This window comes from Panthera tigris, chromosome A2 (assembly GCF_018350195.1).
Source record: "Panthera tigris isolate Pti1 chromosome A2, P.tigris_Pti1_mat1.1, whole genome shotgun sequence".
NCBI classification, from domain to species: domain Eukaryota; kingdom Metazoa; phylum Chordata; class Mammalia; order Carnivora; family Felidae; genus Panthera; species Panthera tigris.
Window position 1 is genome coordinate 14,260,371 of NC_056661.1, and position 21,956 is coordinate 14,282,326.

The 21,956-nt window shown below is 54.5% G+C and overlaps 1 protein-coding gene across 4 annotated transcripts in view; it reads left to right on the plus strand.

Moving 5' to 3' along the window:
- Positions 1-19,281, plus strand: part of SLC25A42 (solute carrier family 25 member 42) — a 30,836-nt gene extending 11,555 nt beyond the window's left edge. Inside the window, exons 2-10 of one of the 4 annotated variants that reach the window (XM_042978675.1) lie at positions 7,770-7,884; positions 8,161-8,285; positions 11,080-11,213; positions 11,308-11,413; positions 13,152-13,177; positions 13,809-13,975; positions 14,357-14,473; positions 15,069-15,220; positions 17,016-17,098. In XM_042978675.1, coding sequence (XP_042834609.1) covers positions 7,804-7,884; positions 8,161-8,285; positions 11,080-11,213; positions 11,308-11,413; positions 13,152-13,177; positions 13,809-13,975; positions 14,357-14,473; positions 15,069-15,197 — 885 coding nt within the window. In that variant the 5' untranslated portion in view covers positions 7,770-7,803 and the 3' untranslated portion in view covers positions 15,198-15,220; positions 17,016-17,098. Of the gene's footprint in view, positions 1-274; positions 581-4,349; positions 4,375-7,769; positions 7,885-8,160; positions 8,286-11,079; positions 11,214-11,307; positions 11,414-13,151; positions 13,178-13,808; positions 13,976-14,356; positions 14,474-15,068; positions 15,221-17,015 lie in introns of those variants that run through there. The other 3 variants (XM_042978673.1, XM_042978674.1, XM_042978672.1) reach the window with 3 other exon arrangements.
- Positions 19,282-21,956: the final 2,675 nt, after the last annotated feature.

A 21,956-nucleotide genomic window follows, 5' to 3' on the forward strand; every position in this document is an offset into this window, starting at 1 on the left:
CCTGTGGCCAGCATTAGAAGATCAAAGCAGCCAATGAGTAACAGATCATCTTGTTTTAACCCAGAGCATGAAGTGGTCATCTACAAGGTCATACTGATATATATATTTTTAAATGTTTATTCATTTTTGAGAGAGAGGGGGAGAGAGAGACAGAGCATGAGTGGGGGAGGGGCAGAGAGAGGGAGACGCGGAATTGGAAGCAGGCTCCAGGCTGTGAGCTGTCAGCACAGAGCCTGACGTGGGGCCCGAACCCACGAACTCTGAGATCATGACCTGAGCTGAAGTCGGACGTTTAACCAACTGAGCCACAAAGCACCCCAAGGTCATACTGATCTGAATAAATGACAGAAAAAGTAAATTAGTTGGGGAGAAGAGGCCACAGTTCCTGTGTAAGAATACCCAGTCATGTATTCTCCCCCTCCAGGAAGAGAGCTTAACTCCCCCGACCCCCAAAGGTGGGCTGGTTCCAAGGAGAAGAGTCTGGAAAAGTGTCACTCAGCAGGGGGACAGACATCTGGCAGACCCCACCTTAACCAAGAGGTCCAAGTCAGTCTCACCTGGATTAAGTCTGTGTTCTCAGGTATAATGTCATGAGGAGGGCTCACCTCCAAGGTCCTCCCAAGACCACACAACCCAGGCTCATGGTGAAAAAACACATCAGACAAACCCAGATGGGCTGGGGCATGAGGGAGTGGGATTCTGGGGCAGAAAAGGGAGATTAGGGGAATAACTGGAAAGCCTGGAGTTCTGTGGACAGTCATGTTAGAACAGGAGGAGTAGTAGGCTCACTGACCAGACCAGCCCAGGTCCTCTCTTCACGGCCAACACCTCAGGCTGGGCTCCCTTTCGTGGTCACCCTTCTCGAATCTGCGGGCTGTGACACTTGAGGGTCTCAAGAGGCCTCTGCTTCTTATTTTTCCGTTTTATCAGATACTACCATGTGTCACTGTCCACTGTCCCTAATTCACCTCTACTGCCAGGGGACCAGGGCCTCGGAGGCACTGAGCAATGTTTCATGTGGGGCCCCACGTCCGGAAGGTAGGGCAGCTGGGGTTCTTCCCAATCAGACGTTCTGTGTTTTCAAATGTCTGTGTTTCAAAATATGTTTCAGATGCCCAGCCTGCCCATGTGCCTCATTACCTTAGGTTTAAATTTTTTAAGTCAGGCAAGGCTCAGGGTATCATCTCCCAGACATGATTTCTGCTGACTTCTTCCAGGCTTGTGGGAGCCAGCAGGCCAAGGCTATCTTCCAAGTTCAAGACTGGAAGTTCTCAGGCCCCCAGACACCAGGCCTTGGTCCCTCAGGGATCTCCTCCCACACCTTCCTTCTGCCAGGTGCCAGCCCATAACAGGGACTACTTACCCAGAGCCCCACCTTGGTGATACAGACTCTGACTTCTGTCCCGGTGGCGTGCCAAGCCAGCCCTTGACTGCCTCTTCCAGGATCATGTCCTAGGGACAGAGCCTTGGGCACCTCCGATCCATCACAGCCCGGGAACCCATGGTGTCCCTTTAGCTCTGTGAACAGGTTGTTTGTGTTCTGCTGGGCTTTGCAAGTTGCCTTCAGGGGACTACTGAGTACAGCCAGATCATCTTCCATGCTTCCCTTAAGCCGTTGTTCCTTCAGGTTAAACAAAGTCTTAAGAGGCACATGGTTCTCCAGGAGAATCATTTGGGATGAAATGGTGTTGAGGCTGGCCTAGGGGCCATGGTTTCTTGGAGAAGGATATGGCCATGACTTTTGGAGTCCTATGTCAAGGTTGGAGTTCCGTCTGCCGTTGGTCTGACCAGGTTTTTCCATGTCTCATCAGCAAAATGGAGAGAGAAACCAGTGACCGTGACACCCCTAATTGTTAGTGACAGTGATTGTCACCATTAGTGGTCTCTAGCAGGGAACGCATGCTGCCTTAACTTCCCCATTGGTAAAGCAGCACCTATACCCAGTGGTGAAGGCTGGCCAGATGAAAGAACACAGGAACAAAGGGATTTAATAAACAATAGCTGCCATTGAGTCATTGTGTTTATTGCCTGCCTTCACTCCCAGTTCTCATCCCACACTCCCAGTTCTCATCCCACACTTAGAGCCAGAGGTGACCTTGAGCAAAGGCCGCGGCCTGGGGCCCTGCAGCTGCTGACCTCTAACACCCTGCTCCAAAGAGAGATCAGGATCAGGGGGTGCCTGGGTGGCTCAGTCGGTTAAGCGTCTGACTTCAGCTCAGGTCATGATCTCATGGTTCGTGGGTTCAAGCCCCTTGTTGGGCTCTGTGCTGACAGCTGAGTCTGGAGCCTGCTTCGGATTCTGTGTCTCCCTCTCTCTCTGCCCCTCCCCTGCTCATGTTCTGTCTGTCTCTCTCTTAAAAATAAAATAAAAACATTAAAAAAATTTTTTTAAGAGAGGCCAGGGTCAGGCTATGCCTGCCAAGAAGAGCATCGGTCTCCCCACAAACCAGGCAGCAGCCCCAATCCCTCTCACGGGGCTCCCGTGGCTGCCAGAGCCCTTCCCCAGCCCAAGATACTAAGCTGCTGACTTGGAGGCACCAACTGGACAAGGAGGGGCCAGACCAGCCAGCCAGCCCCTCAGCAGCCGCAGACCTCTGAAATTGGTTTCTCCGAAACCTCTAGCAAATCCAGAAGGTCATGGTTGCCTTAAGGCATTTTTTTTTTTTTAGCTTTTTATTTTGAAATAATTTCAGCCTTACAGAAAAGTGACAAAAATAACCAGAGTTCTGGTAGACCCTTCATCCAGCTGCCAATGTTAGCATCATACAGGATATTAGCATCACACAGGATACAGCTACCTGAACCAGAAAATACCATCGAGGCAACTTTGGAGCTCACCTCCAGCCTGAATTCAGATCTCCCCAGCATTTCCCCTAATGTTCTCATTCTGGTCCAGCCTCCCACATTGCATTTCGTCATCCAATCTGCCTGGTCCCCCCTGATCTGTGATGTGCCCCAGTCTTTCCTCATCATCCACAAGCTCCACACCGTTTTTTTTTGTTTGTTTGTTTGTTTGTTTTTTTTTTGCAGTGTCCTTTGGTGTGGACTTTGTGCTGTTTACTCATGGTTAGCCTGTGGGGTCCATCTTTGGTAGGAATCTCACTGCAGCAGTGTCGTGTCCCTCCTATGGCATCATGTTGGGGATGCAGGCTGTCTATAGGCCCTGTCACCGGTGGTGTTGACCTTGCTCACTTAGTCAAGGTGGGCTGTGCTCATTAGTGACAGGCTGAGTGGCTTCTCCCCATGGGGATGTGAGTTACACATTCCCTCTGTCACCTCCCTCTGCGTCGCTTCCCTTCCAGGCCTTTGCTGGGACCAGCAGCTGACAGTGGCCTTAGGGCCAGTGAGTCCTCAGGCTCATGTATTGGGATAGCACACATTCCAAAGTGTTTGCCAGACCACCTGCAAAGAGGTGTGCCCCCCCCCCCCCGCCACCGCCCCTCCTTGTCCACCCCCATCTCCTGGCACAGTTGTAATACTTGTAAACAGCCCTTCAGTGAGGGGTCAGCCTGACTTTCTCTGTTATCGGTCTTTTTTGTTTTGTCATATATTTTTTTAAGTTATTTGTTTCTTTCCTGGTGACCTGGTGTTTCTTTGTTACTTTGCCTTTTTTTTTTGTTTGTTTGTTTTTTTTGTTTTGTCTTGGGCTGTTTTTTGTTTGTTTACTGATTTTATAATAGCAAGGAGCTCTTTATTTCTTAGAGAAATTAACCTTTGGCCTGAGGGACAAAATCTTGAGATCTTACCCCCTTCATTCCCCCAAGGTAAGGATCTCCTCTTCATCCCATGATCCTTGGTGAGTTGCCAGGAGGCTCTGGACCCTGGTGAACAGCTGGCAGCCTGAGACCTTTCACTCTACTGGGGTGGGGGTGCCTGGAGCCCCCCCCCCCCCATCTCTTCCCTAAAAAGGGCTCTTAGTCTTAGTTTCCTGTGGCTGCCATAACAAATCACCACAAACTGGTGATTTTTATTCTCTCATAATTCTGGAAGTTAAAAGTTCAAAACTAAGGTGTGTGACCGTGCACTCTGAAGGCTCCAGGGCAAGATCTGGTCTCTGCCAGCTTCTGGGGACTCCAGCAGTGGCCAGCTTGTGGCCACGTCATTCAAATCTCTGCCTCTGTGGTCACGTGGCCTTCCTGCCTATGTGTCCTCTTCTGTCTTATCAGATCACATTGGATGTAGGGATGATCCAGGATGATCTCATCTCAAGATCCCTACCTTAATTACATCTGCAAAGACCCTTTTTCTAATTATATCACATTCACAAATTCCAGGTGGAGATGTCTCTTGGGAGCTACCTGTCAGCCCTCTGTCCCAGCATGCCCTATGACTTGCTTTGGGCGCTCTGTCACCTGCAGCGACACACTCTTATAGGTCTGCATGGGTTTGTTTCTGTCTGCATCCACCACACCCGGGCCCCTTAATGAATTCTCTGCGCTGAGTTCCTGCAGCAGGTCCTGGAGCCAGGCAACCGAGGGAAAAAAGATCCAGGGGGCTCCACGGGCCGCCCCCACCTGAGCTTGTACATCCCATCTGTGCAGAGCACCACCTGCCTGCCTCCAAAGCAGCTATGGCAGGAGTTGGAGGGAGGGAGGAATGGAAGGAGGGTGAGGCCACAGATCAGAGCCTCGTGTGGCTGGGACCAAAGGGCTGGATGCTGTCTCGGGAAGACACTTTTGCAGAATGTGTCCACACTTAACATGCCCATGCCTCGACACAGCCCTAAGAAAGGCTGCACCACCCATCCGAGTGCCCAGATGTGGGGACCATCCCCTGGAATCCGTAGCGTCAGGGATGGTGCTGAGCCACAGCCGTACACGCTAGGGGGTGAGGGGACGAGACAGTCTCGGTGCACCCTATAGGCCGGTACCCCAGCAGCTGGCTTGAAAAGGTCCCTAGAGCCTAGCTTCTCGTTGTTGGTTTGGAAAAGTTTTGGATTTATATAAAAATTGGGAAAGACAACAGTTCCCCTATACCCCACACACCTAGTTTCCCCTCTTAATAACATTTTACATTACTTTGGTACATTTTTTACAAATGTATAAATACTGATAGCTTACTATTAATTAAAGGCCATAGTTTATTCACGTTTCCTCAGTTTCCCCTAATATCATTTTCTTGTCCCCAAATCTCACCTGACATCTAATCCTCACATCTCCTTAGGCTCTTCTGGGCTGAGACAGTTTTTTGGACTTTCTTGTTTTTTTGATGACCTTGACAATTAAAAAAAATTTTTTTTAATGTTTATTTATTTGAGAGAGAGAGAGACAGACAGACAGAGCATGAGTGGGGGAGGGGCAGAGAGAGAGGGAGACACAGAATCCGAAGCAGGCTCCAGGCTCTAAGCTGTCAGCACAGAGCCCGACATGGGGCTCGAACCCACAAACTGTGAGATCATGACCCGAGCCGAAGTCAGACGCTCAACTGACTGAGCCACCCAGGCACCCCTTGACCTCGACGATTTTGAGGAGAACAAGTCAGGTATTTTGTGTGACGCCCCCCAACTAGGATTTGCTTGCTGTTTTTTCATGGTTGGCCCTGTGTGATGGGTTTAATGAGGACCACGTGGGTGAAGTGCCCTTCTCATCATGATGCACACCGTGTCCACCGCACAGGCCACCAGCATGACTCATTTTTTTTTTAATTTTTTTTTTTAAGTTTATTTATTTTTGAGACAGAGAGAGACAGAGCATGAACGGGGGAGGGGCAGAGAGAGAGGGAGACACAGAATCGGAAGCAGGCTCCAGGCTCTGAGCCATCAGCCCAGAGCCCGACGCGGGGCTCGAACTCACGGACCGCGAGATCGTGACCTGAGCTGAAGTCGGACGCTTAACTGACTGAGCCACCCAGGCGCCCCCAGCATGACTCATTTGATATTGACCTTGATCACCTGGCTGAGGTGGGACCCGTCAGGTGTCCTGTCCTTGGAAGGAAATCACCACATGCAGCCCACACCTGAAGGGTGGGGAGCCACGCACCCATGCCCCCTCAAGAGTGGAGTTTCTGCACAAAGTATTTGCCTGGGGAATTTGTCTCTTCTTCCCATTTATTTCTGTATTCAATCATTTCTTTCTTTTTTTAATGTTTATTTATTTATTTTGAGGGAGAGAGAGCAGGGGAGGGGCAGAGAGAAAGAGAGAGAGAGAGAGAGAGAGAGAGAGAGAGAGAGAGAGAGAGAGAATCCCAAGCAGGCTCTGCGTTGTCAGCACAGACAACGGGCTTGATCTCACAAACCACAAGATCATGACTTGGGCTGAAATCAAGAGTCAGACACTTAACCAACTGAGCCACCCAGGTACCCCTATTTCTTTCTTTTTTTTTTTTTTAAGATTTTCTTTTTAAGTAACCTCTACACTCAACGTGAGACTCAAACCCACAACCCCAAGATCAAGAGTCATATGCTCCGTTGACTGAGCCTGCCAGGCACCCCTCATCATTTATTTCTATCTGCGGACTTGTGGATATTTAATTTATATGTTGGATGATAATCCAGTACTCGTTGCTCAGAGAGTTCCAGCTGTGGGCCACTGGGAGCTCTTTGACTCCCCTGCCTGTCTCACTGTCACACCGCCATTGGCTTTGGTTCCTCCCTGGCACCTTAGGGTGCTCTGGGCTCATTTTTATGCTTCCTGCCATCTTGGAAGCAGCCATGCTTCCTGGAGCCAGGGCCCGTTTTAGGTAGGAAACAGCAGCAGAGGACAAGTGGAGGGGAATCCTGTTTGTGCTGTCTAGGACCTTCTGCCCTGGGATTGACCTGGGAGGGCCTGGGAAGGCCTAGAGGGCAGGAGAGGCTTTAACAGTCTGCATTATTTTGTGGGAAAGTGTATTGATTTATTGGATGATTTTTTTAAATTTATTTATTTATTTTGAGAGAGAGAGAGAGGGAGAGAGAATGCGTGCGCACACACATGGGTGAGGGGCAGAGAGAGAAAACCCCAAGCAGGCTCTGCACTGTCGGTGCAGAGTCCAACGCGAGGCCTCAAACCCATGAACTGCGAGGTCATGACCTGAGCTGAAGTCAGACTCTTGACCAGCTGGGTCACTCAGGCGCCCCAATTTATTGGCTGATTTTAAAGCATGGGACCCGAGCACCCCCGCTCCCCCCCATCCCCCAAACACCAATGCACAGTCGGCATCTTGGTGGCACTAGTCTTTCCTTCTGTTCCTGTCACTGTGGTTTGCTGGGCTTTGCATGCACTTCCACTCAGAGGTTAGATGTAGGTTCCAGGGAGGAATCCTCAAGTATTAGGACCCTTTACTGTAAGCTTGGCCAGAAACATCAGGCAAATTTACAGTAGGAAAACGATTAATTTTCTAAGTGTTTCTGTTGATAGATACTCCGGTCCAAGCTGACAAAAGCCCAGTGGGGGCTTGGGTCCAGGCAGGTGGGACCCCCCCCCCCTCCACAGCCGGCCACACCTCTGCCTCCTGCTGTGTGACCTTGCAGGGGTGGCTTAACCTCTCTGAGCCCATCTGCTGCCTGGGGTTGTTACTCGGTTCAAAAAAAAAACCAGACAACTCAGAGGCTTGTTTGTGATGAGCAAATCAAAGATGAGAAGGGCTTTTGTAAATGATTAAGCCAATGCCGGGGACTTGCATTCAGATGCAGGTGCCAGAGTCCTTCCCCTACAGGGAGACAGAAGCCAGGCTGCAAAGAGCACCGAGCTAGGGCAGTTCTCGCTTCAGGTGACTCAGGGATGAGTCACAGGCCTAAGGCTCATGGGGGAGGTCTTCCTCTCACTGGGTCTCACCCTGCCTCCCTCTCCCAGGACCAAGTCTCCTGCTGCCTGGAGCTGGCCTGGAATGGGTAATGGTGTGAAGGAAAGTGCGGTGCGTGTGCGTGAGGATGCCGAGGCCGTCCTGCCCTCACCTGTTAATTCCAAGGCAAGTACCCCGCCTCCCCGATGGGCGTTTTCACGAGCTCTCTCTCTTCTGTGTTCCTGCACCCCATTACAAATCACACACACACGCACACACAGTCCTTTCAGAGCTGTGTTTTTGGGAGGCCATGAGGGGCAGGCGGTGCGGGCTGGCCACCTTCTGTTCCATTTAAAGTCCCGTTTGCCATGTGGTTCCAACCTGCCCGGCCGCTTAGTAAGAAGCCAGAACCTCGCCCAGATTTGGGTAGAATGTCAGAAAGTGTCCTTTTTTCTCACTCAGATTCTAGAATTAATCACGGCCAGGGCCAGCTGTGGGGGAGGGGGCTCGCATGTGGGGTGTGCTCTCAGCTGCCAGTTTTCCTCTCTGAAGCTCATCTCGGATTCCACCCTTCAGTTGAAGAAAAGGTATGTTCCCCTTTAAAGAAATTGGATCGGCTCCATCCTTGTTCACCATAGAAGCCAGTAGAAGTTCTTCCAGTGGAACCTGGAACACAGACTGCCCCAGCCCACACAGAAACCCAGCTCCAGGGCACGTGGGCCATTCTCAAAGTCCACAGCATCAAAGGCCGAAGCAGCATCCTCTGGCCCTCCCAACCTCTCCTCAAATTCTAGGTCCCCCTTGGAGCACCAGGTGGGAGGGAGGACGGCCACACTGGGGGTGGATGCAGGGAGAGTGAGGCCAGACCCCAGAGCAGGCACACCCATCCCTCACAGGTTAGTGAACTTCCCCACAGAACAAGAGGGAGATGTCACCCCCCTGCCTCTGGCTGGCTGCCTGAATCCCACCAAGTGGACGTGCCCAGCAAAAGGACCAGCGCCCGTTGTGTGCCAAGCCACGTGCAGTGCTGGTTCTCCGTGCTAGCCAGCCACTGCCACCAGTCTTGGTTCACTTGACCAGTCAGCGGTGGGGAGCTTCCTCTGTAAAGCCGTTTCTTTGGTTAAGGAGCTGAGCATCTTCTTGTGGTGTTCGCAGCCCGTGTGCATCCTGTCTGGATTGCCCACTTTCTCTCTACTAGGCCGTCCGCCTCGTTCTTCATTCGCAGGTGTTCTCCATATGCTACATACAGAGACTGACAGCTCCCTGGTGCCTGGGCCGAACTCCTTCAAGAATAAGCCAGGCATGGTCGTTTAAGGGTCACCGGGAGCGTTGGCCACAGGCGGCAGCGGCCTCATCCGCCGAGCATGTGAACTGGGCTCCCAGCACATCCCCGGAGCACCACATCCTGAGTCAGGGCTGACAGCCGTGTGTTCCCGACGTGCAGAAGTAGCTTTATGACCGTGAGAACTGCAGGCTGCGCAGGAAGTTGCCTAGTGAAGGGCGTGGAAGGGACGCGTTGGCTCCACCTCTAGGACCAGGAGGGCACGTGGCCTGTCCACAGGGGACTCCCTCTGCTCTCAGCGGCCCGCGAGACGAACGGTCATCACACTGATTCAGAGAGGAAATTGGGAGCCACTTGGGCCTTGGAGCTGCTGCCAGGAACACCACTGAACCTCACGGCTTCTGCCGTCTACGCTTCTCCAGGTGGTGGAACAGACCTCCAGAACCTTCTGTGTGATCCAGAAAAGGCACGGGGGCCCAGTGACAGGCTTCTGTAAAGGGAGGAGAATATGGAAGCCCACGGTGAAGCTCTGCCACAGAAACTGAGAAGGGAAAACACTGCCATGAGAGGTTGTTTCTTCAGGGAAGAGAGGGCCAAGCTGGTGGGGGAGGTACTGGGGGCATTAAGGAACAGGAGGTGAAGCCCTCCAGAGACAGGGCCAGATCACAGGGCACCACGGCCCCTGGAGGCACCCAGACCTGGCCAGGAGACAACACATCAGTGTCAGAGATGAGAAAAGGGACATCAGAAAGGCCATGGTCAGTGCAGGCAGTTAGGACAGAGCCCAGGTGCAGGCCAGGTGTGCAGACAGACTTGGAATCCAGCCCTTCACCCTTGATCTACCCACTGAGCTGAGCAAACGCGGGGAGTGACCCTGGACTCCACCATGCCCACTCAGACCCAGGCTGCCAGTTGTACCCCCCCCAGATGCCTCTTATCCATCCCCTGGGCCTAGCCTCCGTCTCTCCACCCTGAGTTTCTGCAGGCGCTGTCTCCTCTCTGGTTACGGTTACAAGCAGCCCCTGTCTGCTTGCTGGGCCCCCAGGCTCCCTGGAGTCCAGCCCCCACTTGCCTTCGATCTCTTCTCCCCTCCCTGCGCCCCCTCCTTTTCCCTGTGTCGACCACCCTGCCTGTCTTGTGGTCCCTCAGGACCCCCCACTTCTCATCAGGGCCTCTGGGTGTTCCATTCCTCCCCCTGTAATACTATCTCACATACACACGCATCCCCAGTTAGCTGTGCCTCATCCTTCAACCTCAGCCCCTCACCACCCACCCCATGTTCTCCCGGGACCCTAAGCCCCCTCATCACAGCCATCCAAGATGGGTGACTCAACACATTTGTCTAAAGATTTAGTTTCTGTCTGGCTCTCCCCGTGGACTGGCAGCCCCAAGGGGAGGGGGAGCCTGTACATATCCTCCCATACGCACTGTGTGTCCCAAGGATCCTCAGGGCACTTGGTTCCTGTCAGGCTCCAGGGACTCCTGGGATCACCGAATGGCCTGCCCCTCCCCCGTCCTTCCTCATTGTGGAGCCAGGAAAGATGGGAGCACCGCCAGGCCCTAGTGCTCCCCTTGGTGGCGAGAGTTCTGTGGCCGAGTCAGCTGAGGGAATGGAGGCTCTAGCAACATGGTAAGCAGGTGACTTCTTGTGTGACTCCTCACAGGGAGCTTTGAGAAGACTCGGGAACAGTGCTGGCTCTGAGGCTAGCCGCGTGATGCAGGCCAGCACCGTCACTGTCACCCTCACCTTGGCTGGAAAAAGAACCACAAATGCTGGCCTCTGGCAGTCCTGATGGAAAGTCGTGGAAAGGGGCCACACTGACCCAGAGGGTCTGCTTGCCTCACACCACTGCCTGATCTCCAGCCCACAAGGGCCCTGGTGACTTTGCTCTAACCACTGCAGCACAGGAGCCCAGGGCACACACACAGTGGACACAGCCAGGGTTTGCACTTGGGGTGCGGTGACTCTTCTCTTTGGGGTCGGGCCTATTTTGGCTGTCTCTGAGAAGTTGGAAACTCATGGGACAGCCCAGTCAGTGGGTCGCCTCTCACGTGGATGGTCTCTATCACCCAAAAAGTTGTCACCGTGTCCCACACAGGCTCTGTGGCCACTGGACTCATGACGGCTTGCCCTGTGCCCCACTGTGCCCAGGGCCCAACAGGGCTGTGACACTTGGACAGCTGTGCAGGTTACAGCCCTCCACCAGGAATAGAAGGAAGATGTTCCTCCTGGGTGAGGTCCCCAGCGGAGCAGACCCCTGTCTCTCTCTCTCTCTCTCTCTCTCTCTCCCTCTCATGACAGACTGTGTCCATGTGTTTTCTTGCAGAGCGACCACAGGCAAGTTCTCAGCTCCCTCCTGTCTGGGGCCCTGGCTGGTGCTCTGGCCAAAACGGCGGTAGCTCCCCTGGACCGAACCAAAATCATCTTCCAAGGTAAATGCTCTCTGTCCGCCTGTCGTATACGATAGAGATGCTTCCAGGTGCTTGCCCTCCTCTGCAGCCCCCCAAACTGCACTGCAAACTGGCTTTAAAATGCCTTTTTAGGGGCGCCTCAGTGACTCAGTCGGTTAAGCATCCAACTGCTTGATTTCGGCTCTGGTCGTGATCTCACGGTTCATGGGATCAAGCCCTGCATCAGGCTCTTGTGCAGAGCCTGCTTGGGATTCTCTCCCCCTCTCCCTCTGGCCCCCTGTCCCTACTGCTCATTCTCTCTCTCTCTCTCTCTAAATAAATAAATAAATAAATAAATAAATAAATAAATAAACTTAAAAAAATGCCTCTTAAAAATCCACTTAGAAACCCTGTTAGCCCCCCAGGGCTGCCATCACAAAGTACCATATACGACTCAGCTCACACTCCAGAGGCCAGAGGTCTGGAATCAGGGTGTCATCCCCAGTCGGTTCCTTTTGTGGACTCTAGGGGAGGAGCCTTCCAGCTCCCGGGACTCCAGGCATCCTTGGCTTCTGGTCTCATCTCCCCAGACTCTGCTTTGCCCTCTGCGTCTGTGTCCGCTCCTCTCATAAGGACACTTGTCATTGGATATAGGGCCCACCCGACTCCAGTAAGCTGTCATCCTAATGTAATTACATCTGCAAAGACCCTGTTTCCAAATGAAGTCCCATTCACTTCTACTCGGCATGAGGACATGGACAGTCCTTTTGGGGAGGCCCAGTTCAAAAAACCTTCACCCTCTCCTTGGGGTCAAGCAGCCACAGGGTCCCCTGAAGAAGAGGCCTTTCCGTCCCATAGACAGTGACCAGTGCCTACAACAGGGCAGTCACAAGCGGGGACCCCTGCCCCTCAACTGTTTGGGAGGAAGGGACTGCAGAGTCAAGCCAGGTCCTCCTCGAGCTGGTCCCCGAGCCTCCCTGTGCCTCAGTTTCCTCATCCACAAAACAGGACGCTGATATCAGCCTCCTCCCAAGGGAGTGAGCTGACGTGGGAAAGAGCGTGCTGTTACCTGGAGCGTAGTGCCCTGTGGGGAGCTGGGTTTAGCTCTGAGGGCCAGTAGGTGTGCACACCTGTCCGCACAGATGAGACCGTGACGGTGTCCTGGGAACACGGTAGACGCTCGGAAAGTGAGGAGAGGGAGGCTGCGAGACCCCTTGTGGCGCAGGCGCCCGAGGGCAGAGCACACTGTGGAATTGGGGAGCGAGGCGGCAGCCACCAAGGGTCGGGAGGCCGGCTGGGGTGGCCGCCTGCACCTGTGAGAAGACAGGGTCGGCTCTGGGCAGGGGACACCTCCCAGGACTTGTTCTGAGAGGACCAAGCCCCTTGGCTGCTCTGCACAGCTGGAGGCAGGGAGGCCTTTCCCAAAGGGGTTTGGTTGAATTGGAGTCCAGCTGGGTGGGCCGAGCTGTCAACCCCAAGGGGCAGAAGCCCCTGCAGAGACCCTCGCTTTTCTGGGGAGTGAGGCGGCAGCTCCCTTCCCTGGGGAAAAGTTCACAGGCAGGGGGCCCTGAGCCAGTGAGGAAGTTCCCTGGAGGAGACTGACCCTGCTCAGAGCACCGCCCCCCCCCCCCGCCCCCCACCTCAGCCCTTGGCAGGGAAGCATCCTCCGGGGCTGTTCTCACTCCCCATGCTCAGACCTGAGCCCAGCAGTGGGGTCCCACAGACCGAGGTCCTGTCCTTCACATCTAATGGTCTCTATTGTGTTTTTGTTTTCTTCCAGTGTCTTCAAAAAGATTTTCTGCCAAGGTGAGCCACTGGGTCACTGACTCCTGGCTCTGGGGCCATCACCGTCTGCCCTGCTGAGCTGGCAGGAGGTGGTGGCATGTGGCCAGGGGTGAAGGAAGATGCTTTTCAAAGTGTTTTTTCCCTTTCATCTCCCCAACAAGCCAGTTCCCAGGCTGCCAGGTGACCTGAGGCCTCCCCCACCAGCCCCAGGGCCGCCTGTCCTAGTGCCCCGACCTCTGCCTGGATGCAGCCCACCCCAGGAACTGACAGGAGACACTCATCCTTGGGGCGGTGGGGAGAAGACTTGAAGTTCTAAACCCACAATTTCACACTTGATTCATTTTTAAACAGAGAGCAGGCATCACCTTTGTAATACAGGAAGAGATAAAGAACATCTTTGAAAGCTAGACTACCGGCCAGACCCTCTGTGTGGGGCTCTTATCTGCAAACCTTGTTTCCCCTGGCTCGTGACTATTCCTCGGGTCAGAGGAGTAGGGAGAGAGGGGTCCCTGCGCAGGGCCCAGAGAATGTGGGGGGTAAGGTGGGGTGGGTCCGATAATGTGGCCCCAGTCACAGTGCTGGACAAAACAGGGTGTTCTCCATGGATGGAGCACAGGGCAGGCGAGGGTGTTGACCTTGCCCCCCTCTCCAGGAGGCCTTCCGGCTCCTCTATTTCACCTACCTCAACGAGGGCTTCCTCAGCCTGTGGCGCGGGAACTCGGCCACCATGGTGCGCGTGGTGCCCTACGCCGCCATCCAGTTCAGCGCCCACGAGGAGTACAAGCGCATCCTGGGCCACTACTATGGCTTCCGCGGAGAGTGAGTGGCCTCCCCCCGCCGCCCCCAAAACCCCTCTCAACCCTGCACCACCAACCCTGTCCTCCTGTCTCTGCACGCTCACCACGGCAGAACTCTCGTTTGCCCAGGCTCCCCTCAGAACCTAAGTCCAGGGAGGGCCCCCGATCCCCACTGCGCCCCAGTGTCCGCAGGGAAGGAACACTTCATGACTGCATACAAGCAGATGCCAAGGAAAGGCAGCTGTGGGAACTCAGAATGATGTCCGCCCAGGAGACCCATCGCTCCGCCGTAAGGCGGCCAGGCCCCGCCCATTCCTTGCTTCTCCCCCCTGGCTGAGACCTGTGGGCACCCCAAGTCTTGGGGGCGGTCCTCATTTTCTCTCGTCTCCTCCCCCTCTTTCAGAGCCCTGCCCCCTTGGCCCCGCCTCCTGGCAGGCGCACTAGCTGGAACAACAGCTGCTTCGCTGACCTACCCCCTGGACCTGGTCAGAGCAAGGATGGCCGTGACCCCAAAGGAAATGTGAGTTCCTAGGCCATGTGTTCTGTTCTGCCGCTACTCTCCACACAGGCAGTAATTGGTTCTCTTAGCCGATACTAGACTAGTATTGGCTCTCGTTTGTACTTAAACCGAAAGTCTTCATTTTTATTTTTTTTTAATGTTCGTTTATTTTTGAGAGAGGAAGAGAGAGCACGAGTCGGGGAGGGGCCGAGAGAGAGAGAGAGACACACACACACACAATCCAAAGCAGGCTTCGAGCTGTCAGTGCAAAGCCCAACGTGGGGCTTGAACCCACGAACCGTGAGCCAAAGTCAGACGCTCAACTGACTGAGCCCCCCAAGTGTCCCCCAAAGTCTCCATTTTGGATTGGCACGGTGAAAAGACAAGGGCTGGGCATAGCAGAGTGACCTGGGAGGTGAAGGTGGGGTACAGCCTTAGGCACGCATTTCCCCCTCCAATGCCAAAGCTTTTGCAATGCGGTTGTGTTCCTTAAAGAAGGAAGGCATCAACATCCAGACCCTGGCCCGCCCGTCTTCGGGAGGAGCAGAGAATTAGTCAAGGCCAGCGGCCCCTCTGCGTGCCCATAGCCCACGCACGCTGTCACCCTGTCCTGCAGGTACAGCAACATCTTTCACGTCTTCATCCGCATCTCCCGAGAAGAGGGCCTGAAGACCCTCTACCACGGGTTCACGCCCACTGTGCTGGGGGTCATTCCCTACGCCGGCCTGAGTTTCTTCACCTATGAGACGCTCAAGAGCCTGCACAGAGGTAAGGAGACGGAAGCCGGGGCAGCACCTCCCAGGGTCACACACACTCCGAGGCGGGACCCTAAGATCCCCCCCACCGGGCCCGGTCAAGGTCCGAGTCAGAACAAGACCCATATCAAGCCACCACTGAGGCTGCTAGACTCCCAGCCTTTCGTGCCGCATTTTGAGACCAGCTTTGTGAAATCCAGAGTGTCAGTGGAGCAGTGGCAGCCACTTGTGCACAGAGCATCCCGGGTACGGTCTAGACGGCAGAGGGAGTGCCCTCTCGTGTTTAGGTAATTTTGAGAAATTCAAAAAGTGCAGAAAAACAGAGAACGATATGCCACCACCCATACCTGCTACCCGCCCCCGCCCGGTGCAAACAGGTGGTGATGTCGCTCCAAGATGTTTTCTGTTAAAGAAAATGTTCCAGGTGAAGCTGAGGTCCTGTGTTCCCCACCCCCAGCCCCGCTCCCCCCTGAGGCCTCTTTGCAAGAACTGCGTCCCTCACGCTGGCTGCTGATGCTTCCACACGCATTTCTATGTGTAGCAGGAACAATGAGTTACCTACACCTGCAACGAGTGCAGCTGGGCCCCAGCTCTCAGTTCACCCTGCCGGATCTGGATCGGAGGCTCTGAGTCCATCCTGCCGGATCTGAGGCTCTGCCGTGCCTTTTAGCAGTGTAGTGGGCCTCCCCTGCCGGGGGCTGCTGGGTGTTCCCAGGTTTTCAGTGATCAGACACCCAGGGTGTGAGCCCCCAGTTTGGGGACCTACTCCGCTTGCCCCCCAGCCCTGTCTCCATGCACTTACCCAAATGGGTGCCAGCGGATTCCTTCCTGTCCGGCCAGCGTGCTAAGTGAATAGCGGTGTCCCACTGTTTGTAATTCCTAGTTTACCTTTACAACCACACCGTTTTTGTTTTGTTTTGTTTTGTTTAATTTAAAAAAAAATTTTTAATTTTTTTTAATGTTTATTCATTTTTTGATAGAGACAGAGCCTGAGTGGGGGAGGGGCAGAGAGGGAAGGAGTTCAAGAAGGGGCTCGAACTCACGGACCGTGAGATCATGACCTGAGCTGAAGGCGGACGCTTCACCGACTGAGCCGCCCAGGCGCCCCTTAATTTTTTTTTTTTTTAATGTTTGTTTAGTTTTGAGAGAGAGAGACAGAGTGTGAGTGGGGGAGGGGCAGAGAGAGAGGAAGACACAGAATCTGAAGCAGGTTCCAGGCTCTGAGCTGTCAGCACAGAGCCCGACGCGGGGCTCGAACTCACGGGCCATGAGATCATGACCTGAGTCGAAGTCGGATGCTTAACCAACTGAGCCACAAGGCACCCCTACAACCACACAGTTTTAAAGAACCCCTCTTGTTTGGCTGCTGCCCCTTCCTGTGTCCCACATGTCCCGTCCACCCAGCTGCTCACCTCACCGCATCCCTGCAGCCCTGTGGAGGGTACCCACGGAGCGGGCTGGGTGGTGGAGAGGGTCGCGGTCGCCCCTATCACTTTCCTTCTTTGCTTGATGGGAAAACAAGAGTGATCAGATGGGAGTTCATTCTGGGTCATAGGACTTGGTTAAAGGGATTATTTGTGAGTTTCTGCCTTTTTAGAAACTTTTCTTCTCAAATTTGATTAAAAGGAATGGTCGGGAGGTGAGGAGGCCAGGGTGGGAAGGCCCAACGGAGCCAGGGGAGTCCTGAGCCAGGCAGGGACAGAGCATGGGCCTGTGTGAGTGCCGGCTGTGGGGGTGCACCCACCACGGACCGGGCCGTGTGCCCCCTTGTGACGCCCTCACACAGCCCCTCTTTCCCTCGTCCACAGAGTACAGCGGCCGCCCACAGCCCTACCCCTTTGAGCGCATGATATTCGGGGCCTGCGCTGGCCTCATCGGGCAGTCAGCCTCGTACCCCCTGGACGTGGTGCGGCGGCGCATGCAGACAGCCGGGGTCACGGGTCACCCGCACGCATCCATCGCGCACACGCTGCGTGCCATCGTGCGGGAGGAGGGCGCCGTGCGTGGCCTCTACAAGGGCCTGAGCATGAACTGGCTCAAGGGCCCCATCGCCGTGGGCATCAGCTTCACCACCTTCGACCTCATGCAGATCCTGCTACGGCACCTGCAGAGCTAGGGAGCCCGCGGGCCGGCTGCTCTCGAGACGGGGAGCCGAGCTTCCACATGCAGCGGACCATTGACCCCTTTCGTTTCTGAGCCCGTGGAGTGAGGGTGCGCACGGTTCCACTCTGGGAGCCACGTCGGGAGCACCTTGTAGAATAAGCTGGGGGACCTGGCCTCGGTCCCACCAGCCGGCAGCCCTTGAAGTGCAATGTTGAGGCTGGTGGGCGGGGGCTACCACCCTCTCCCCATCCCTCCTCCCTGGGGCTGGCACTGTCTCCTGGAGGCGTCGCCCTAAATGCCCTGAGCCGGGAGTGACCAGCACTGCCTCCTGGCACCCTGTGACCTTGGACATGCTCCTGGTTCTAGTGACCCCATGCCCACTGGGCTCAGAGCCAGACTCCACCTGCCCCTGAGCCCACAGAGGGGAGTCCCAGAGTGTTCGGAGAAGCCTGTCCAGGCCCTGGTGAGGTGGGGCCAGACTTCTGCTCAGCTGGGGCTACAAATACAGCCTCTTGCCCTGCCCCGCCCCACCTGTCCCACCTTTGCCATTACTTCCCAGGTGACATGACTCCTCTGTCACCAGAGCCTCCTGCTTTGGAACAGCCTTCTCCCAAGAGGATTATTTGGATCCTGGACTCCGTGGCCATAGTAGGGCACCAGGAGTGGGTCTTCCCCTCTGTCGCCCACCTGTCTAGTTTGTAATGTTTCCAGGAGGGTCACATCTCCTCCACACAGCAGGGTTTGAGGAATTGCCACGGGTTTGGGTCTGAGTCCTAGCTGGAGGGCACCTGCTGGAAACTGGGCACCCAGGTCACCTTCTGTGGGCCTGGAAGCTCCCACCCCTATCGCTATCCCACAGGCCGCACCAGTAGAGGCCCGGCCTTAGGCCCTAGCCCTCTGCCCCTAGGCACAGCGGCTCCTGTGGGGATGTGTGGCATCTGGCATGTCCCTGGCTCCCCACCTGAGCAGGCACTTGGCCAAGACACAGGGCAGTTTAAGACCCACAGGGTTGTCGGATTTCCATGAATAGAGCGCATGGAGGCAACTTGCAGCCTTGATCTTCCCAAAATGGGGGCCCCTGAGACCGTGTGTAGCCCAGGGGGGGATTCTCGGAGAAACTGGGGAACCCCAGGGCACCTCCAGGGAGCTGGTCTCATGGAGAAGTCCCCTAGGGTCTGCTCGGTGTCACATTTCAGAATGACTTTGGGAGTTTCTTGATTTCTTTTGGTTTTGTTCTTCAATCTGGCTGTCCCTGGGTCTAGTCACAGTAAACCCCGACCCGTGTGATCTGGTTCCAGGCAGAGGTGACCAGAGGGTCGGTTTTCACAGAGAGCTCCTCAGCCACGATGTGTGAAAGGGTCTAAGAGGGCGTGTTTGCCCCATGCACATTTCCAGTCGTGACCTTCATTTCTCCCCTTTGTTCTGTCCCGTTGGTGTCCTTGCCTGGGACCCCTGCAGGTATGAAGACCCCTCTCTCTGTCCTTCCTTGCATGTGTCTGCCGGCCAGCCTGGCTCTCATCCCCAGGGTCTCAAGGCTGTTTTGTTGGGTGGACTTCGCTCCTCCTGTCCTCGCCCTGCCCAGCGCCCAGGCTCGGCAGGAGAGGCAGGGACCCCTCACAGGGAGACGGGCTGGGGACCCAAGGGCCACCAGGCAGGAGAAAGCAGCAGGGGCTGGGGGGTCCACCGCAGGCAGGTGAGACCAAACGAATGGCTCTCTGAGCCTCAGGCCGGGTGGCAGAGGGGAGGGGCCCCCAGGTCCCGCCAGCCCCACCGCGCCTCCCCAAGGTGGCTCCCAGTCGAGTGGGCCCCAGCCACACACACAGCTGGGCTGGTGCCCTCCGTGGTCACACCCCTCCCACCGGTGTCCATCTTGATCTGGAGTTACATTTTGATGCCATGAAGACACTTTGTTTATATATAATGTTTATATATTTTAAAAGATTTGTGCCAAGAGAGTATATTTAATAAAAATTAAAATGACTTTTTTTCTGCCCATGTCTCTTCTCTTCGGCTCTAACCCCCAACCCTCCCTCCCTTTCAAACCAAAAACAGGGTTGAGGTTATTTTGACAGATTTTTAAATATATTCTTGAATAACCCCCACCCACCCTTTTTTTTTTTAAGTAGGCTCCATGCCCAACATGGGGCTTGAACTCAGGACCCTGAGATTTGGGGAGGACATTACCAGCTCTACCAACTGAGCCAGCCAAGCATCCCTTGAATAAACCTTTTTAATGTAATAATTGTTTCAATTATTAATACCTAGCATGGTCTTCTAGAAAACTCAGACTGTAAAAGAGTTACGGTGAGAAGTAGGTCGGCCTGCCCATTCCCTCCGCCAGGGTGTCTTCTGTTACCAGTTTCTCATGTGTCCTTCCGGAGCCATCCTGTGCATAAACACTCGTCCCTTTTGTTGTTGTTGTTTGTTTGTTTTTACATTTATTTATTTTTGAGAGACAGAGAGAGACAGCGTGAGCAGGGGAGGGGCAGAGAGAGAGGGAGACACAATCCGAAGCAGGCTCCAGGCTCCGAGCTGTCAGCACAGAGCCCAACGTGGGGCTCGATCTCACGAACCGTGAGATCCTGACCTGAGCCAAAGTCGGACGCTTAACCGACTGAGCCACCCAGGCGCCCCAACACTCGTCTCTTTTGAGGACACGCATGGCGAGCCACATCATCAGTCAGGATGGGTTGCATCCTGCTGCAGCCAGCATGGCCGCAAAGTCCTGTGGTTTCTCTCCCATGCCCTGCCTGTCTGCCATGTGCTGGGGACTCCGCTCCCTGGCCGCTCGAGGCTTTAGGAGTGAGTGTGGCTGTCAGCAGGGGCACGAGGATGAGGAGGCCACCAGAGGTCTCAGTGGCCATTGAGACTGCAGCCCATTACCTGGACCAACTTGTAGGGCTCACCTGAGCAGAGGTGGGGAGTGGCAGCCTCCACACGCCAGGGGAGGAGGGGCGACTGGATGTGCGCACTCGTGTGGGGGTGTGATTCGAGTACATTCTACCTTGCTGACCCTGAACTGCTCTGCGAGCTGCTTTCAATCCACCATATTTCTTGCACGTTGGTCTCTACTGCGTACTGTTTGTCTCAGTTTAGCCACAGGTTGGCGTTTCCCTGGGGTGGTGGCCTGTGACGACATCCCTTATTGATGGTCATTGAGGTTGTTCGTGATCTGTTGCCGTGACAACGAGGTAGTGGCTCCTGGGGACTGCTGAGCTTGCCTCTCACGTCCTACTGATTTCCGGTCAGTCCCACCTCTTGTACCAGCCCCTAAACCTGGGAGGGTCTGGGTCAACTCTCCACTTTCCCCCAACCACTGTGGCATCCCCTAAAATATAGAGGTGGGCACGTGACTCCATCTGCACCCATGACAGCAGAGAAGGTATTTACTAACCACTTCCAGATAGAACTTCTGGAAGCACCCTTTGTCTCTCCCACTGGCCCTGTGGGAAGAAACACCAGCCCAGGCAGTTGTTGGGACTATCCTGTGATCACAAGGTAGAAAGCAATCCCAGGGTGAAACTGACACTGCAGAAAATGGAGCAGAGATGAACAGAGGGGTTGGCGTATTTGTGACATTGTCTGGGCTGCTGGATCCAGCCTTGCCTGAAGCTCTCAACTGCCTCTCAACTTCTGGCAATATGAGTCACATTATCCTGTTTATTGAAGACAGCGTTGAGCTTCTTGGCACTCTCTGAAGCAAGTCTGTTATGTGCCTCTTTGTGTTCATGCACTTGTGTGTCCATGGGTTTCCAGGAACGAAATTGCTAGGTAGGGATCAAGGGATATGTTAACTGATGCTGCCAGTGCCCATTCCTAAGTCCAGCAGTCACGGCTGCCAGCAACTGCTTTTGGCTGTAAGCCGCTGCAACCCAGTCTGGGGGCTTCCCCGTAGGAGCATGACTCAACACCCCAGGAGCAGCCCTCGGCCAATGATTGTGGACAGTCCTTCACCACTGGGGTGGGTTCACTCGGGTCAGATCTAACTGTCCCCCCAGGTCCCCAGCAGGACCAAGCCCGGGGTTGCCCGCTTAGTCACCTGTTCATTGGCACCCCCACAGGGCTCCTCCCTCCCTGTTTCATTTCTCCATCCCCAGGGAGTCTCCCTGGGGTGACCTCCCAGGTAAACCATGGGCCCTGAGTCCTCGTGACAGGGTCATCTTTTGGGGAAATCTATCCAGAGATGAACAGAAATGCCAGATACTCCTGCAAGGAGATGATAGCCATTTATATCACATACCCTCACTGTCTTGAGTTTCCTGGGGCCGCCTTAACAAAGTACCCCAGACCGGGGGGCTTAAAAACCCAAATGTATTCTCTTACAGTTCTGGAGACCAGAAGTCCAAAATCAACGTGTCAGCGGGTTTGATTCCTTCCGAGGTCATGAGGGAAGGATGTGTCCAGGCCTTTTCTTGGCTGCCGGCTGTCTTCCTATCGTCTTCCCTCTGTGCTTTTCTGTATCTAAATTTCAATGTAATAGAAAAAAGAAAAAAAGCAAATTTCCTCTTCTCAGGACCCACCTTCATGGCCTCGTTTTAACATAATCTTCTTTTTAAAGCCCTGGTATCCAAATCCGGCCCCACTCTGAGGTCCTAGAGGTTAGGGCTTCTGTGAATTTGGGGAGGATGTCATTCAGCGCCTATCCT